The following is a 19,923-nucleotide window of genomic DNA, read 5'->3' on the forward strand; positions in this document are numbered from 1 at the left end:
TATTGTGTTAGTTTCAGGTGTACAGCAAAGTGATTCAGTTATATTAATTCTTTTCCATTATAGTTTATTACAAGATATTGAATATAGTTCCCTGTGCTATACAGTGAATTCTTGTTGTTTCTTTTGTGTATAAACCCAGAAGTGATATTGCTGGATCACATGGTAATTCTATTTTTAATTTTTTTAGGAATCATCATACTGTTTTCCATAGCAGTTGGACCATTTTACTTTCTGACCAACAGTGCACAAGGGTTCCAATTTCTCCATCCTCATCAACAGTTGTTCTTTTCTTTTTTGTATGTGTGAGTTTTCTTGGGTTTTGTGGGGTTTTTGTAATAGTAGCCTTCCTAATGGATATGAGGCAATATCTCATTTTATAGTTTTAATTTGCATTTCCCTAATCACTAGTGATGTTGAGCATCTTTGCATATGCTTGTTGGCCATTTGTATAACTTCCTTAGAGAAATGACTCTTCAAGTCCTTTGCCCATTTTTTAATCAGGTTGTTGTTGTTGTTGTTGAGTTGTGGTAGTTAGTCTTTATTTTCTCCCACTTCACAGGTTGCCTTTTCACTTTGTTATGCCCTTTGATGAACAAAAGTATTTAATTTAATGTAGTCCCCAAAATCTTCATTATTTTTTAGGACCTAAGTTTTGGGGTCTATCATATATACACACATGAAAATTTAACATAAAAATTTACTCAAGAAATAAATTTTATAAAAACAACAATAAACTGTCTGCCGTCTTGTCCTCTACAGGATAGCTCTCTTATTCTTCCTCAAGGTAGGAATTGCTGGTGGGGGGGGAGGGGCATGTTTATGGTAGATTGTTATCATTCCTAATTATTCATGTTCATTTCCTGTAAGGACAATGATCAGCAGACTTTTTCTGCAAGAGCATAGATAGTAAATAGTTTAGGCTTTGCAGGCCACATGTGCTGTCATCACCCTCTTCACCACCACCTCTCCTCCTCCTCCTATTCTTTTTCCTTCTCCTTCTTCTCTTTTTTTATATTTGACTACCCTTTAAAAATGTAAAAACCATTCTTAACCCATGGGCTGAATAAAAACAATCCACAGGTCAGATTTGGCCTGTGAGCAGCAGTTTGCTAACCCATGTGTATGAGGATTATATGTCCTCATCCATTGCCACATGACTGACAGTGCCTTCGATAGGAGAAGCATCTGTTCCTACTCCACTCATGTTGGGCTTGTCCACATGACTTGCTTTAGCCAATGGAAAGTGAGTGAGCATGTTATACACCATGCCCAAGCAGGATCTTTGCAAGCCATTCCATGTTTGTTCTAACTCTCTTGCTCTTCCTTCCTTCTAACTCCTTCAGTTTGGGTCCTGGAATGAGAAGGTATGTAAAGCAGAGGAAAAGCCAGCCTACAGCTACTAATATGTGATGTGAATGAGAAAGAAACCATTGCTGTGGGCCGCGTATTTAGGGTTGTTACCCAGCATAGCCTAGAAAAAGCTGACTAATACACTGCTATAGGTAAAGAGGTACATATGTGTACACATACTCACACATATACACACTAAGCAATAGGACTTAGACGGAGGTGACTTTTAAGTCTGGAGCAGGCTTCTAGAAGCTACTTATTTAGCTTTGTAAATATTGAACTAAGAAAAAAGCATGGAAGAATCCAAACGTGTACAGATAGATATTCATTGGCAAACATAAATACTGACAGGAGGCAGACCAGTTGAAGAGAGTGAGTGAGAGTTTATCATTGATTAACAGAGTTCTTTTAATTTAAATTGATCCCCAAACAAGGTTCCTGTTAAGGGGATTTGTGATGAGGATGATAAGAGTCTAATAAAAATAACTCAGCATGAAATTGCTAGTTTCCGAGAGGAAATGATCAATGGGAATTTGTGAGTCTGAATAGTCTTCCAGGTGTCCTAACCAAAACTTATAGTACCTGATTCCTGGGAAGATAACATTTATATAGGAAGTAGTAAAATCCTAAGGGACACTTAGACATTTGATCTAAGATTTACTGAATCAGCTAATTGCTTGAATGGCTTTGATTGATACCTAAGGGACACTTAGACACTTAGACATTTGATCTAAGATTTACTGAATCAGCTAATTGCTTGAATGGCTTTCATTGATACCTAGCAGCTGTATTTTTTTTTTTTTTTTACCCTTCCCCCTCCCTATAGCCTCAAGTCCATTCTCTAGTAAGTCTGTGTCTTTATTCCTGTTTCACCCCTAGGTTTTTCATGACATTTTTTTTTTCTTAAATTCCATATATATGTGTTAGCATACGGTATTTGTCTCTCTCTTTCTGACTTACTTCACTCTGTATGACAGACTCTAGGTCTATCCACCTCACCATATGATCATCTCAATAGATGCAGAGAAAGCTTTTGACAAAATTCAACACCCATTTATGATAAAAACCCTGCAGAAAGTAGGCATAGAGGGAACTTTCCTCAACATAATAAAGGCCATATATGACAAGCCCACAGCAAACATCATCCTCAATGGTGAAAAACTGAAAGCATTTCCACTAAGATCAGGAACAAGACAAGGTTGCCCACTCTCACCACTCTTATTCAACATAGTTTTGGAAGTTTTAGCCACAGCAATCAGAGAAGGAAAGGAAATAAAAGCAGCTGTATTTTTTTGGAATCATGCTATCCTGTACTCTCCTTGCTAATTAAGTGTTTCTGAAAAAAGTTTAAATTCAGCAAAACACAGGGGCTACTATAACAGACATTCATGTTCCCAACACCAAGGATGAATATTGTTGACATTTTGTCATATTTGCTTGACTTCCTATATTAAACAAAGTTGAAGGACCCTTTAATTCTTTCCTTGCCCACTCCTTTCACCCCTCCTCCCTACATCCCTTTTCTCTATCCCCAGGCAACCAAATCTTGGACTTGACCTATATCAATCCAGCCAATTTTTCACACTTGTTTTCATGTGTAATCCCATGAATAAATATAATATTTTTAATTGTGTGGTTTAAAAACAAAATGATACAAGTGGTGCCGTATTGTAGAACCTTTCTGCAATTTTCTTTTTTCACACAGAGGTATGTTTTTGTGATCTCATGTTCATACATCTAAATCTAGTTCATTTCTTCTATTTGTTGTATAGTGTGCCATTATATAAATAGGCCACACTTTATTTAGACATCACCCTATTAATAAACCTTTAATTTCATTCATGCATTCATTTAATAAATATTTATTGAGCACTTACCATGTCCTAGGTCCTGTGTTATGTACTCATGTTACATCAGTGAAGAAAACAGACAAAAATCTTTGCCACCATAGTACTTACATTCTGTTGGGGTAACACAACATAAATAATAACTATAATGAATAAGCCAAACATAAAGTATATTAGAAGGTGATAGGTTATATAGAAAAAGATTAAGGGGAATTGGGAGTGGCACTGAGGGAAACATGTTGCTATTGTAAACAGCGTGGCTTGGTGAACCCCCTTGATAAGATAATATTAGAGCAAAGACTTAATGTGAGGGAGTTAGTGACGTGAATATCTGGGGGAAGAGAATTCCTATCAGAGAAAAGAGTCAGTGCAAAGCCCCTAAGGTGGGAGTATGCCTGGTGTATTCAGGGAACACAAGGAAGTCAGCATGTCTGGAGAAGAGGGAACAAAGCCGGTGAGGAGGAGGGTTGGAATCCAGACGTCACAGGGTTGAAAGGGAGGAGATGATCATGAAAGGCCATTGTAAGGACTTCGGCTTTTACTCTGAGGAAATGGGAAGCGCAGGATTTGGAACAGAGAAGTGACACAGTCTATGTTTGTTTTTGTTTTTTTTGTGGTACGCGGGCCTCTCACTGTTGTGGCCTCTCCCGTTGCGGAGCACAGGCTCCAGACACGCAGGCTCAGCGGCCATGGCTCACAGGCCCAGCTGCTCCGCGGCATGTGGGATCTTCCCAAACCGGGGCATGAACCCATGTTCCCTGCATCGGCAGGCAGACCCTCAACCGCTGCACCACCAGGGAAGCCCACAGTCTATGTTTTAAAAGGGTCACTTTGGCTATTGTTAAGAATAGACCGCATTGTAGCTAGGTTGGAAGCAGGGAGACCAGTTAGCAATCCAGATGTGAGAGTTGATCGTGCCTCAGACCAGAGTGGTAGCAGCAGAAGAGGTGAAAGTGCTAAGAGATTCTGAATATATTTTGAAGGTAGAAGCAACAAGATTTGCAGATGGATTAGGCATAGAGTATGAGAGAAATAGAGGAGTGAAGAATGACTCCAAGGTTTTTGCCTAAGTAACTGCAAGGGTAGAGTTGCCACCAACAGAAAGGACAGCTGTGGTAGAGCAGGTTTGGAAAGGAAGGGTCAGGAGCTCAGTTCTGGGTAGACTGAATTTGAGATGTCCACTGGATATCCACACAAATATGCTGAATGGAGAGTTGGATATATGAATCTGGAGTTCAGCAAAGAGGTCTGGCTAGAGTTATACATTTAGAAGTCATCAGTTACACAAATCGTAGTTAAAGCCATGAGATGAGATGAAATTGCAAAGAGAGTGAGTGTAAAAAAGAATGTAAATAAAGAAACAAGGACTAAAACTGGGTGTCTGCAATATTAAGGTCAGGGAGAAGAGAAGGAACCACACAAAGAGACTGAGAAGAAAAAGTATTGAAACTGGGAGAAAAACTACAATAATGCAGTGTCTGGGGAGCCAAGTGAAGAAAGTGAATCAAGGTGGAAGAAGTAACTAGTTGTGTCAAATGCTGTTTAATATGTCAGTAAGATAACAACTTTATCTTAACCATTAGCATTGCTGACTGGTGAGCGGTTGTAGTGGAGCAGTGGAGGCGAAACCTGATTGGAGTGGGCTTAAGTGAGAAGGGGAGGCTTGTCAAACACAGCAGCAGCTCTGGCATCTTTTTCTTCATTGATGAGAACCCATTCTCCCCACTCACGTTTTGAAAGGATCTGGAGTTGGCTTAGATTTGAGGGCCATCTATTCCTGTGGGGAGAAAAATTCCTGTCTGGAGGAAAGTGGAGATCATGCCAAAGATCAGAAAATCAGGACTACTCAAACTACATTATCTTTATTGCCACGGAATAAGTAATGGATGATGCATCAAAGAACAGTTGTGATGAATTCCACCTGCATAGTTTTTTAATAGCCTTATTGAGATAAAATTCATATACCATACAATTCACTCATTTAAAGTGTACAATTTAATGACTTTTGGTATATTCACAGAGTTGTGTATCCATCGCCATAATCAAGTTTAGAGCATTTTCATCACTCCGTGATGAAACCCAGTACCCATTGCCCCTCTCCCCTCTCCATGGCAACCTCCGATCCACTTTGTCTCCTATGGGTTTGCCTTTTCTGAACATTTCATACAAGTGGATTTTGTGATTGGCTTCTTTCACTTAACATAACGTTTTCAGGGTTTGTCTATGCTGTAATATTTATCAGTACTTCATTTGTTTTTATTGTGGAGTAGTATTCCATTGTATGGCTATACCACATTTTGTTCATTCATTCAGGATGAGTCAGTGAACATTTGGGTTGTTTCCACTTTTCCAGATGTTTTCCTCATGAAGATGCTACTCTGAACTTGTGTATAAAGTTTTTGTGTAGTTACATGTTTTTGGTTATCTTGGTATACATCTAGGAATGGGATTGCTGGGTTATATGGTGACTCTATATTTAACATTTTGAAGGACTGTTAAAGGGTTTTGAAAGTGGCTGCACTACTTTGTATGAGAGTTCTACCACCAATGTACAGAGGGTCCCTGACTTAGGATGGTTCAAACGTACGATTTTTCGACTTTACAATGGTGCAAGAGCAATAAACATTCAGCAGAAACGGTAGTTCGAACTTTGAATTTTCCTTTTTATTTTCCTGGGCTAGCGATACACAGTTTGATACTCTCTAATGATGCTGGGCATCAGCGGCGAGCCACAGCTCCCAGTCAGCCACAAGATTACGAGGGCAGACAACTGACAGACACACTTATGACAGTTGTGTACCCATACAACCAGTCTGCTTTTCGCTTTTAGTACAGTATTCAATAAATTACATGAGATGTTCAACACTTTATTATAAAACAGACTCTGTGCTAATTTTGCCCAACTGTAGCTAATGTAAGTGTTTTGAGCATGTTTAAGGTAGGCTAGGCTAAGCTATGATGTTGTGTATGTTAGATGTATTAAATGCATTTTCAACTTAGGATATTTTCAACGCAATGATGGGTTTATCAGGAAGTAATCCCACTGTAAGTTGAGAAAGATCTGTATAAAGGTTCCAAGTTTTTCATTTCTTTCCCCAAATTTTTTTGTTGTCAGTCTTTTTTTAAGTATCCTAATGAGTATAAAGTGGTATCTCAATGTGTTGTTTTCTCAATGTGGTTTTGATTTGCAATTTCCTAATGACTAATGATGTTGAGCATTTTTTCATGTGCTTATTAGTTATTTGTATATCTTCTCTGAAGAAGTGTCTTTTCAAATCCTTTGCCCATTTTAAATTGGTTTATCTGTCTTTTCATTGTTGAATTATGAGTTTTTTACGTAGTCTGGATACAGCTACCTTATCAGACATGATTTGCAGTAACTTCTCCTACTTTGTGAACAGTCTTTCACTTTCTTGATGGTGTCCTTTGAAACACAACATTTAAAAAAATTTTTTTAACATCTTTATTGGAGTATAATTGCTTTACAATGATGTGTTAGTTTCTGCTTTATAACATAGTGAATCAGTTATACATATACATATGTTCCCATATCTCTTCCCTGTTGCATCTCCCTCCCTCCCACCCTCCCTATCCCACCCCTCTAGGTGGTCACAAAGCACCGAGCTGATCTCCCTGTGCTATGCGGCTGCTTCCCACTAGCTGTCTATTTTACGTTTGGTAGTGTATATATTTCCATGCCACTCTCTCACTTTGTCACAGCTTACCCTTCCCCCTCCCCATATCCTCAAGTCCATTCTCTAGTAGGTCTGTTTCTTTATTGCCATCTTACCCCTACGTACTTCATGACCTTTTTTTTTTTTCTTAGATTCCATATATATGTGTTAGCATACGGTATTTGTCTTTCTCTTTCTGGCTTACTTCACTCTGTATGACAGACTCTAGGTCCATCCACCTCACTACAAATAACTCAATTTCATTTCTTTTTATGGCTGAGTAATATTCCATTGTATATATGTGCCACATCTTCTTTATGCATTCATCTGATGATGGGCACTTAGGTTGCTTCCATCTCCGGGCTATTGTAAATAGAGCTGCAATGAACATTTTGGTACATGGCTCTTTTTGAATTATGGTTTTCTCAGGGTATATGCCCAGTAGTGGGATTGCTGGGTCATATGGTAGTTCTATTTGTAGTTTTTAAGGAACCTCCATACTGTTCTCCATAGTGGCTGTATCAATTTACATTCCCACCAACAGTGCAAGAGTGTTCCCTTTTCTCCACACCCTCCCCGGCATTTATTGTGAAACACAACATTTTAAAATTTTGATGAAGACCAGTTTATCTGTTTTTTCCTTTTGTTGCTTGTTATTGGTGTCATATGGACTAACAAATCACTGCTTAACCAAGGTCATGAATACCTACTCCTATTTTTTTTCTAAGCAGTTTATAGTTTTGGCTGTTATACTGAGGTCTGTGATCCATCTTGAGTTAAGTTTTATGTATAGTGAGAGGTAGGGCTACAACATCATGCTTTTGCTTGTAGATACGTGCCTGTAGATGTTCAGTTGCCCTAGCATTATTTGTTGAAGAGACTATTCTTTCCCCCAATGAATTGTCTTGGCATCTTTGTTGAAAACCAATTGACCATAAAGGTAAGAATGTAATTCTGAACTCTCACTTCTTTTCCATTGATCTGTATGTTCTATCCTTATACCATACATTTTCTAAATTACTGTAGTACTGGATATTAAACCAAGCTTGCATTTCTGGAATAAATCCCACTTGATTATGTTGTGTAATACTTTATATATGTTGCTGGATTTAATTTGCTAGTATTTTGTTAAGGGTCTTTGCATCTATATTCATGTCATTGGCCTATAGTTATTTTTGTTGTGATGTCTTTGCCTGGTTTTGGTTTCAGTATAATACACGCCTCCTAGAATGAGTAAGAAAGTGTGCCCTCATCTTTTATTTTTCCGGAAGAGATTGTGAAGAATCGGTATTAATTTTTTCAATGTTTATGGGAATTCACTAGTGAAATCTGCCCTCCACCCACCACCTAGGGTTCATTTTTGTTGTTGCTATGTTTACTTAGTGACTTTTCTGCCGCAATTCTGTAAAGTCTGTCTTCATAGTCATGTGTGGCCACTGCAGTCTCTGCTGGGTTAGCTTAGTACTCAGATAATGATTGAGCAGAAATGTCTAAATGCTTTGGTCCTATATTTTCAACCCTTTGCTGAGGGGCTTACACAGGGCCTCAAGGTGAGCTAGAGGTAAGAGATTAGGGTCTTCTTAGATCTTTCCTGGACGTGTGCACAGCCCTGCACATACTTGTGGCCTGCTGGAGGCCCAGGAATGTGTCACGTCTTTTAAAAGTACTCTATAAGCATATCATTTCCCAGCTTTTCTCCTTAAGTTTTCTAGACAGCCTCTTGTTTTCTCCTACTGGTATCAGCACCTCAGGCAGCTGTAATATTAAATCATTGCTGATGATTATATATGAAAAGTGTCTTAGGGCTGGGGCTTTTCCCACTGAGTGAGCGCTAATCAGGTCAAATAATAGCCGGCCCTGCAAATGGGGCTTTTCCCCATTTTCCAAATGGAGAGCTGTCAGACAGGTCGAGTAGTGATGATTCTCTGGGGCTGGATCCTTATGAGGAGCTCCAAACCCTTACATTCCCTTCCAGTGGCTGCTATGCTGCTGTTTTCATGGCTACCACAGATATGGGGAGAGGCTAATGGGAATCGGGCAAGTTAAAATGCCACAAAGCTCTCTGTTTTTACTGGGATTTGGATGTTTTTCTTAAATAAATACTCTTCAGATTATTGCAAGCCTTTGGCTAATTTTCCAGAGTTTTGTAAAAGTTGACTTTGACAATTTTTGCTTGTGTTCTCATTGCTTTTATGGAAGAACAGATTTTCAGAGGTTGTTGCTCTGCTATTCCAGAAGTCCCTCCACCTCATTTTAAACACCAGAAGTGTTTTAACTTTTATTCAAGGCCAAGTATAGTTAGATTTACAAGCCTTTTACCTATTTTCACAAACTGAACACACCCATGTACAAGTTACATGGGTAACTTGCATTGCTCTTTATGTCCCTTTCCAATCACTAAACATCCCTTCCCTAAGATAACCTGGTTTTAAACTTAATATAATTTGAACCATTTAGTATACACTCTTTTATGTCTGTCTTCTTTCATTCAACATTAAGTTTGTGAGATTCTTTCCTGTTAAATGTAATTCAGTCTTCCTCATTGCCGTAGTATTCCGTTGAGTGAATATACCACAATTTATACATTCTCTGTAGGTGGACATTTGGATTACTTACCGTATGGTGCTGTTACAGCATACTCTTGCACAGGTATTTTTGTGAACGTATGTAAACATTTCTGTCAGGTATATACCTAGAAATGGAATACCTGGGTCATATGTTACATGAATGCTGAGCATTAGTGGATACAGTCAGTTTTCAAAGTTGGTGGAGCAATTTACATTCCCACAGCACGGTATAAGAGTTCTGTTTACTCAATATCCTTGCCATACTTGGTAGTATTTTGGGTTTTTCATTTTAATCATTCTGGTGAGAGGGTAGTGGTATCACAGTATGACTTTAATTTGCATTTAATGCACTTGGCCAATTTGTATAAGGTTATCTGCTTTTTCTTATTAATTTGTAGGTATTCTTTTCTTTTTTTTTTTTTTTTTTTTTTTACGGTACGCGGGCCTCTCACAGTTGTGGCCTCTCCCGTTGTGGAGCACAGGCTCCGGACGCGCAGAGTCAGCGGCCATGACTCACGGGCCCAGCCACTCCGCGGCATGTGGGATCTTCCCGGACTGGGGCACGAACCCGTGTCCCCTGCATCGGTAGGCGGACTCGCAACCACTGCGCCACCAGGGAAGCCCTGTAGGTAATTCTTTACATAGCCTGTGTACCAGTATAATCTGTATAGGTTTGCAGATAGCTCCTCCCACTCTGACTTGCCTTTTTTCCCTCTTTTAATGGTGGTGTTTGATAAAGAGACATCATTAATTTTAATGTAGTTTCATTTATCAAGATTTTTGCTTTATGTTTAGTACTTTTTAGATCGTATTAAAAATCCTTATGACCAAAGGAAAGATGCAATCAACTGATTTAATTTTTTCTGCAAATTTTTAAAAATTTTAAAATATTTAGGCAGAACATTTTAGTCTACCCTGAAGAATACCAGTGTTTCCCCATGAGTGTATTTTACAGATGATTGTCCTTTCATTCACAAAATCACCAGCAAAGCATCAAGTCTTAGACAGCTCTATTCCAAAATATCTTTTATTCCTTCCTTTCACACCCAGCAATTCCACTGAGTATATTTCTTACCCCATTTATTTCTAATCACCCTGTCTTCTGTTTTCAGAGATAACAGAACTCATTAGAGTTGAAGTTCTCTCACTTTCTGCTCTCCACTCCTATCCCACAAGATAGATCCTCATCTATATTTATTTCTCCTCCTCCTATTTCAGTGGAAGATGTAGGTCTCTCCCACCTTAAAAAACAAAACAAGGGCTTCCCTGGTGGCGCAGTGGTTGAGAGTCCGCCTGCCGATGCAGGGGACACGGGTTCATGCCCCGGTCCGGGAGGATCCCACCTGCCTCGGAGCGGCTGGGCCCGTGAGCCATGGCCGCTGGGCCTGCGCGTCCGGAGCCTGTGCTCCGCAACGGGAGAGGCCACAACAGTGAGAGGCCCGCGTACCGCAAAACAAAACAAAACAAAACAAAATTTTTATTCTTAATCCCTACTAGTTACCTTCATTTCTATACTCCTTAAAAAAGAAATGTCTTACACATGTGATAAAATTGCATTGAACTAAATACACCCACACAATGAGTACATGTAAAACTGATAAAGTCTAAATAGGGTGGATGGATTGTATCAAATTCAGTTTCCTGGTTGTGATATTGCTCTATATTTATGCAAGGTGCTGCCACTGGGGGAACCTGGGTGAAGGGTGTACTGGATCTCTCAGTATTATTTCTTACAACTGTATGCAAATCTATAATTATCTCAGAATAAAAAGTTAAAAGAGTCTTTCTAAAAGTTATCTATAGTCATAATAACTACCATTTATTGAGTGCTTACTGTGTGCTAGGTACTGTACTAAGCACTGTCAGGTGGATACTGTTGTTAATCTCATTTTATAAATGATGAAACTGAGGCACAGAGAGTTTAAGTCATTTACACAGGGTTACCCAGCTACTGAGTGGCAGAACTAGCATTCAGATCTGGTAGCCTAAGCTCAGAGAGAGAGTTCTTATCCACTCTGCTATACTTCTTGTACATCTGCCTTCATATTCTGCCTCCTAGTCACGCTTCAACCCACCCCTCTATAATAGACTTAGCATTCATCCCAATCACTCCCCTGAACCTGCCTGGATCACCAACAAGTCCATTGCTAAATCTAATGGATTCTTTTTGGTCCTAACCATTCTTTCTGCAGCCTTTGTTATTGTTCATACATTCAACAGATATTTATTGAGCACCTACAGTGTGCCAGATTCTTGTTTTACAACAGTGAACAAGATGGGCAAAACTGCTGTTAACTGAAGAATACATATGTCTTTACTTGTTATAATTAGGAGGTCAGAAACCTTTAATCACTGCTGACTTATTTGTGGATGGTCAACAGACTACCTTATTGTTCCATGCTTTTGTTTCTCTGTGGCTAAACCAGATTATATTGTTATTTTGTTTGTGATTTCACAACATAAGGCAGAATGTACTATATTTAATACCATTTTCACTTTTCTCCAGATAGAAATCTGACCTTTTCCAAGCAGTTGCCATGAATATGAATAAATTAAGAGAGCTAAATCCTAAAGTATACTACCTTCTAGTGTAATTATTAATGATATATTAATTTATGTTATAAATTATAATATTATAGATAAATTGTGACAATTAATTGCCTTTGACCTTTTACTTAACTTTTTCCAAATAGGGATAATTGAATTAATTAATGCCACATTATTTGGAAACACCAGGAAGATCTCTGCAGAATATTCAATAAGTTTCATTCCATATAGCCAAATAAAAAGCTACTGGAAAATACTTGACTTCATGGAGACATCGTGGTAGCTGTTTGCATATCACCAAAGCTGATCTCTTGAGCCCTAGTTGAAGGAAAGGAATCATCTTGTCTCTTTCCACATGCCCATGGTTATATTCTGTGTTTTTATTCCTTTCCCCAATTCAGTAAAGAAGCAAAAAAAAATCTCTCCTACTTCTTCATGTCAAAAAACAGCTCTTGTTTTATTAGTTCTAATGGGAATGTGTTTTGCTTGGTGATTGGAAGCAACTATAATCCTCTTGCTTCCATCCAGGGTTACTGTTTCTGTCTGATAGCTGTTTGTTTACAGCAACAGTTAGCAATTTGCATGGACAGTGCTGTCAAAGTCACTGCCCTCAATGAATCCCAAATGCCTCTTGGAAGAAAGATGACAGATTCAACCCAGCGACTTGCAAAACTTTAAAAGCAATTCCTTGTCAAACATGTGAAAAACAGCTCTTCCCTCTCCATGACTTGAGGAAAAAAAAGAGAAATTATCTTATGCCAGATGGCGATTCCTTGCTAGTAAAATAGGCCTGGGCTGATTCAGCTTCATTCCTTTATGTTCCATTTGCAAAACCCACAAAGAACACATTTGGGGCCACTTTTCAGAGCTGGCAACAGCCTCTGCTTTTTAAGGAAATCAGATGGGCACACACACAAAAAGCCACAATGGATGAAGGGCTCGGAATCCCCAGGGTCCAGAAACAGGATGCATAGGCCTTAAATTCTAGGTCACCAATTAGAACCTGGCCTGGACCCAAGAATCATCCCAATTGTTGCCAGATTTGGTGACTTGATTGAATTTGGTTAAAACAAAAACAAATTGGGAAAAGGTTATATTTTCTTGTTGACTGAACCTCTTCTTAAAAGAAAAAAAAAAAAAGGAAGAAATAGAAACTATCTAAAAACATGCTTTCAGATGATAAGTGATTCCTAAATTTCAAATTTCTCTGGGTCTAAAGGACTCAGTCTTTAAGTCCAGTACCTTTCTTTGCCATTTACATGTAAGATATTACGACTGCTTTCATATATTTAGAATTCGTTTAGAGAGGATTTGACCAGTGTGCATGCGTGCGTGTGTGTGTGTGTGTGTGTGCATGTGTGTGTGTCTTCTTAATTACATTGGCTTGTTAAATTGACATATAGTTGACTTATTATATTAGTTTCAGGTGTACAACATAGTGATTCAACATTTTTATAGATTACACATCATACAAAGTTATTATAAAATATTGACTAGATGCCCTGTGCTGAAATAGATGCCTCAGGACATAATGAAACCCTCTCGCTGTCAGCTGCTTGCTAGGGATGTTGTGAAGAGGATTTAAACACTAGAATAGTAATGGTATTGGGTAGTTTTGAAGATGTCTTCTTCATCTAAAATTCTATGCATTATGAATTAGCCCCCTTAATTTTTTTAATTACCCTCATTTGGGGTATTTTTAGCCAAGGTAATACCTGTTGTCTGTTTGGTTTTGCCTTATATGCAAGAAGATATTGACCACCTTTGTTAATGTTCTATTTTATTTCTTCAGGTGTCTGAACACACACAATTAAGTTGGATCCTTACCTGCATGGTCAGACTACCCCGATTACAACATTTACACCAGTGGAAGGTAAATGCCAGTGATCTGATTAATAAACAGACAGAAGTTCAGTTCCCAGTGCAGCTATTTTTCCTCTTTCTGTTTATTTTTGTGTTAGGCTCTGGGAATCCTGAGTTTGCTGGCCTCCCTGGTTTGTTACTCTAGCAGCTAGCTAGACCAGCATCTTTATCCTCACCGCCTCAGGGTATGAAACAGATAGTAAGAGGGTTCTCTAAGATTCTTTCCAACTGAAAAACTGGATGAAAATATCCAGCTTATTAATTATTTGATTCTATCTGTGCATGGTCGGTCCTGAGTGACCTTTACATAGACTTGGTAATGACTTTGAACGTGCCACATTCTAATTAACAAACAATCACCATTTCTGGATTACTGGACTCGGAAGTTGCCTCCACCGGAATTAACTGGCATTAAGGCCAGAATGTTTTCATTGTGGGGAGAAGAGACAGCATATTTTATTTAATATTTAAACAAGTTGAGTCCAAGCAACAGTTCAAACCCACAGAAAGATTAAGCCTGTTCTTTTTCTAAGAAGTTCAGGAGAGAAATATAAATTGGGTAATTCAAAGTACTTTACTCCCATGTATTTTTGCAACTGGATAACCTGAGGGTAGGTGGCCCGCCACTATGTCAACACTGATATCAGTATCAAGCGTCTTTCCAGCATATTTTCAGGGCCATTAATTTCCTCAAAAGGCTTTGATTTCCTATTTAGAAGGCTTCACATATGCTGCAGAGAGAAACAGACAGAGCTTTAATATGGCAGTGTCTAAATAGGAGGTACTGGTGATGCTGCAGAATCGTTACCTGCCAGGAGTTAAAAACAAAATTTTGTAATGTTCTCTACTGTGTTTTGGTTTGGGGCAAGACTTTCCCATTTTATCGTAATATGGTAATGCTAAGCTGAACACTGAACGCTGAAATCCTTTTATAAGAACTGATTTAATGGGAAATGCTCCCACTTTTTTTTTTTTTTTTTTATTGGCTGCGTTAGGTCTTCGTTGCTGCGCACAGGCTTTCTCTAGTTGGGGCAAGCAGGGGCTACTCCTTGTGGTGGTGTGCGGGCTTCTCATTGCGGTGGCTTCTCTTGTGGAGCATGGGCTGTAGGCACCTAGGCTCAGTAATTGTGGCTCGCGGGCTCAGTAGTTGTGGCGCACGGGCTTAGCTGCTCCGCGGCATGTGGGATCTTCCTGGACCAGGGATCGAACCTGTATTCCCTGCATTGGCAGGTGGATTCCTAACCACTGCACCACCAGAGAAGTCCCTCCCACTTTAAAATAGTGTCTAAGGACCTCCTGGTAACACGTTACCAGTGAATGATTCTGAAGAAGGCTTCTACTAGTCCGTGATTTCTTATCTTTGGGGAAAACATGGCTTTCAAAGCCAGTCTTAACTGTAGAGCATGGTATACTGCCTTCTATGGTCATTCCTTCATTAACAAATACTGGTGATGCCTTCTGCTAGTCTCATATCACACTAAGGCCTGGAGGTATTACAGTTACCAAGATGAATGGATGCAGCCCCTTTCATGAGGCTTATAGTTTATTTGGGAACAGACAGTTAAACAAACAATCAAAGTGTAAAAAGTTTTAGGAGGGAAAGGTTCCAGTTCTATGGGAAGAGCTAAGAACCCCTAGGTTGGTTTTGATTGGGGCAGTGAGGGACAAAACAGGGGGGAGGAAGGGTAGGGTCAGGGCTGGAGAGGTCAGGGTTATTTGGAGGATTGATGAGATAGCACAGATGTGAGGCATCTGGGGCCCATAATAGGCATCCAATAAGTAATAGAGCTCTCCACACCTCCCCATTTCCTTTGTAGTTTCAAGGTCCAGTATTCTAATATAAAAAGACTATAAATCTAATACAGTAGCAATTTTTTTTTTTTTTTTTGAGGTACGCGGGCCTCTCACTGTTGTGGCCTCTCCCGTTGCGGAGCACAGGCTCCGGACGCGCAGGCTCAGCGGCCATGGCTCATGGGCCTAGCCGCTCCATGGCATGTGGGATCTTCCCGGACCGGGACACGAATCCGTGTCCCCTGCATTGGCAGGCGGACTCTCAACCACTGCACCACCAGGGAAGCCCAACAGTAGCAATTTTTAAAGACTGGGTTCTTTTCCCATTTGCTCATTTCCAAATTAAATTTTTTTTAAGGGAATTCCTTTATTTTTATTTATTTATTTATTTATTTATGGCTGTGTTGTGTCTTCGTTTCTGTGCAAGGGCTTTCTCTAGCTGCGGCAAGCGGTGGCCACTCTTCATCTCAGGCCTCTCACTATCGCGACCTCTCTTGTTGCGCAGCACAGGCTCCAGATGCGCAGGCTCAGTAGTTGTGGCTCATGGGCCCAGTTGCTCCGCAGCATGTGGGATCTTCCAAGACCAGGGCTCAAACCCGTGTCCTCTGCATTGGCAGGCAGACTCTCAACCACTGCGCCCCCAGGGAAGCCCCCCAAATTAAATTTTTATTATAATTACCCTATGATCATTGCAAACTGGCCTTTATCATGAACGTAGTAATAAGGTGTACTGAAGGAATTGTATGATCAAACTTTCAAATTTCCTATGAATGGCCTATAGCATTAGTAGTGCTGTAAGCCAGAAACTACTTGAAGTAACTAGAAAAATTTGTAACTAAATTATGGAACATTAAGATGATTAAAGGGAGAAGCTGTTGTTTTCAGACCCAGTCTCAAAGGGTGTGTCTGCATTTTGGTTGGGGAACCCCGAGTTGTGAGCACGTGAGTTTGGTCCTCAGACTCATGCAAATTTATAAATTGAGTTGTTCATTTCATTCAGGAATCTTTGGATTTCAGGGAAGTGATTCATATTAACTCAATAAATAAAACTTATCTACACACCAAAATATACCAAAATATCCATTTATCATTTTACAAGATATGATATACCTAGGCCTTAGAAGCAATTACCAGTGAACTGCACACAATAGTCCCTGCTAATAAGTAGCTCTGCTCAGAAAGCCAGATTCCCTGCAGCAAGGGAGTTAGTATCACTAGGGCTCACATTCAGCACCCAGTGCTCGCCAGTTGTTAAATATTTCTAGTATCACCTCCAGTGTTTCCATCAGCTTCCCTGTTAAGGAAATATTTTGATTTATACCACCTGTACTGTTTATTGGATCATTTTACTCTCAGGACAGATAATTAGGATTGGTTAGATGAAATTTTCTCTTAGTTTCATTGTTTTTAATGCCATGATTTTCTGGTTTTTTGTTTTGTTTTAATGTGATTTTAAAGGAACATTACAGTTTTGTCAATAGCAGAGTATGAGACTTTCTGGGAAGTGTCCACAAACAATTTGATGTTAACTAATGTTAATTTATAGAAATTTAATTTCATGGTATTTTCTGACCTTCCCTGTGAAATCTAGAATTTATCTGATTTGGAACCTAGAAAATCTTATGTCCTTACTTTAATAAAATGAAAAATCTTATGTCCTTACTTTAATATAGTGGCAGTGCAGGATCGTTTCAAGGGGCAGTGGGGAAGCGGATTCACCTTATTCCTGCCCAAGGCTGGAGCATGGAGACAAGCCAGCCAGAAGATGGCCAGAGTTACTAACAGGAACTGAGATAGAATGTTGTTACAGGTGGCTTCAAATCACCCCTTGCTTGCTTTAAAGATTTCCTAATTTAGCATTATAATTAGGTTCATGTCGGATTTGTTTCCCTCCTCTCTTTCCACCCCCGCAGGCAAAGACTGCCAAGGAGAAGCAGAATGGAACCATGGGCCTGCTCACCTACCCAGTACTCCAGGCAGCTGACGTTCTGCTGTACAAGTAAGGAGCAGAGTTCACCCCTCGTCCTAGATGTAGTCATGCTGACAAGCGAATGTCTCACCTATCTCAAAAAGATTCGGTTCACGGGGAAAGATGGGTACAGAAAGGATCAGACACATGAATCTGTTTGTGTCTATTCCCTGGTAATAATACTAAATTATAGAAGTATGTTTTAATGTGAAACTAATGATATTAAGAAGTAGCCCTTAGGGCTTCCCTGGTGGCGCAGTGGTTGAGAGTCCGCCTGCCGCTGCAGGGGACACGGGTTCGTGCCCCGGTCTGGGAAGATCCCACATGCCACGGAGCGGCTGGGCCCGTGAGCCATGGCCGCTGAGCCTGGCGTCCGGAGCCTGTGCTCCGCAACGGGAGAGGCCACAACAGTGAGAGGCCCGCGTACCGCAAAAAAAAAAAAAAGAGAAGTAGCCCTTAAACAGCACTTGCCATATGTTGGAAACAATTATAAGTGCTTTACATACATTAACCCATTTAATCCTCACAACAACCTTGTAAAACTATACCATCATCCTTAGTTTACAGATATGCAAACTTAGGCTCAGAGTGGTTAGTAACTTGCTCGAGGTCATGTGCTAGCGAGGCTTGGACCCAGGATTTGAGTCTAGAAAGTTTGGGTACAAAATCTGTGTTCTTAACCACTATAGAATATACCCTTCCCTAGTAATAATTACACTTCAAGAGTTTTAAATGTTGATTTCTCATATAATCTAGACTCTCAAGCAATGCTGTCCCATAGAACTTGCTGCAGTTATGGAAATGTTCTCTACCTGCGTGAAGACCATAGCCGGTAGTCACATGTGGCTATTGAGCACTTGAAATGTTGACAGAGGAACTGAATTTTAACTTGTATTTAACTTCCATTCATTTCGATTTAAATAGCTGCCTGTCGTAGTGGCTACTATATTGGACCTGCAGGTTGAGATCAAGTTTTCAACATGGTATAGGATGCCCTCACTTTTCTTGGACCCATAATCTATAAGTCAGCTACTGCTGCTACTTACAGGTCTCGAAACTATACAACTAGAGGATACGTGCACTCTCTGGAGGGCTGGCCAGGGCTTCTCACCCCATTCCTCTCCCGATTCTTCCCTCCTATCCCCACATCACCTCCCTCGGCCCCCATTTGGCCTTCTAGAGATAAAGCCTCCCAGTCAGCATACAGTCATGGCCAAACCTTGCTACTGTGAAAGCTTCTGAGGAAGAAGAGAAACTATATGGGTCTTTTTTACCCCTTTCCCCTAAAACGTTGACCCCATAAAAGTGATTCTTCTGGGCTTTCCTGGTGACGCAGTCGTTAAGAATCCGCCTGCCAATGCAAGGGACATGGGTTCGAGCCCTGGTCCGGGAAGATCCCACATGCCGCGAAGCAACTAAGCCCGTGTGCCACAACTACTGAGCCTGTGCTCTAGAGCCCGTGAGTCACAACTACTGAAGCCCACGTGCCTAGAGCCTGTGCCTAGAGCAACAAGAGAAGCCACCACAATGAGAAGCCCATGCACTACAACGAAGAGTAGACCCTGCTCACCGCAGCTAGAGAAGGCCCGCGCGCAGCAACGAAGACCCAACACAGCCAAAAATAAATAAAAATAAAATAAATTTATAAAAACAAAATAGTGATTCTTCTGTGGTAAAACTAGAATTCTTTGCATGTAAATGTGATAATAGCATGGAGATGACAGTATATGTACCTTGTGACATGACCTCAGAGCCCTCGTGCAATTATGATGGAAACAGCTAGAAGAATAGCTGCTTAACTTTACATATAAGGAATGTCCATTAGTACATGCAATCTATCTTTAATTCTGATTCAAACTTATGTGTTAGGATTATGTGTCTGTTTGATATATTAACTTGAATGCTGGACCCCTGATAGCATTTATTATTTATAATAAGTAACTTTTGACTTATCCTGGGAAATCTAGAACACTTTTCTCCAGGAGCAGCAAATGAAAGTCTAATGAGGGTCTAATAATATATTTCCCAGTGAAGTAGCATATTTACTTAGAAAAGTTCTGTAAAGAACTTTGATTTTGTCACCTGTAAAGATGAGAAAAATCATTATTAAAGGATTAAAATGAAATCTGTCACTTGGCTATGATTGATGATGATGTCTTTGACTATTACAAGCTTATGTCTAGTTTCGTTTTCAAGGGCTACTTCTTCATAGAACCAAAGGCTGATTTTTCAGCACCAGGATTTGGAAGCATACAAGAACAACAGATTTCTTCAACAGTTCAAGAGCTATAATGGGGGAGTCCTGTGAGTTCAGG

General features: G+C 39.9%; 1 protein-coding gene across 1 annotated transcript in view; it reads left to right on the plus strand.

Annotated features, from left to right (window-relative positions):
- WARS2 (tryptophanyl tRNA synthetase 2, mitochondrial) overlaps nucleotides 1-19,923 on the plus strand; it is an 89,078-nt gene that overhangs the window by 53,871 nt on the left and 15,284 nt on the right. Inside the window, exons 3-4 of the mRNA XM_082833056.1 lie at nucleotides 13,778-13,858; nucleotides 17,553-17,638. Coding sequence (XP_082689182.1) covers nucleotides 13,778-13,858; nucleotides 17,553-17,638 — 167 coding nt within the window. The remainder of the gene's footprint in view (nucleotides 1-13,777; nucleotides 13,859-17,552; nucleotides 17,639-19,923) is intronic.

The sequence above is a fragment of the Leucopleurus acutus genome (assembly GCF_964270905.1).
Source record: "Leucopleurus acutus genome assembly, chromosome: 2".
NCBI classification, from domain to species: domain Eukaryota; kingdom Metazoa; phylum Chordata; class Mammalia; order Artiodactyla; family Delphinidae; genus Leucopleurus; species Leucopleurus acutus.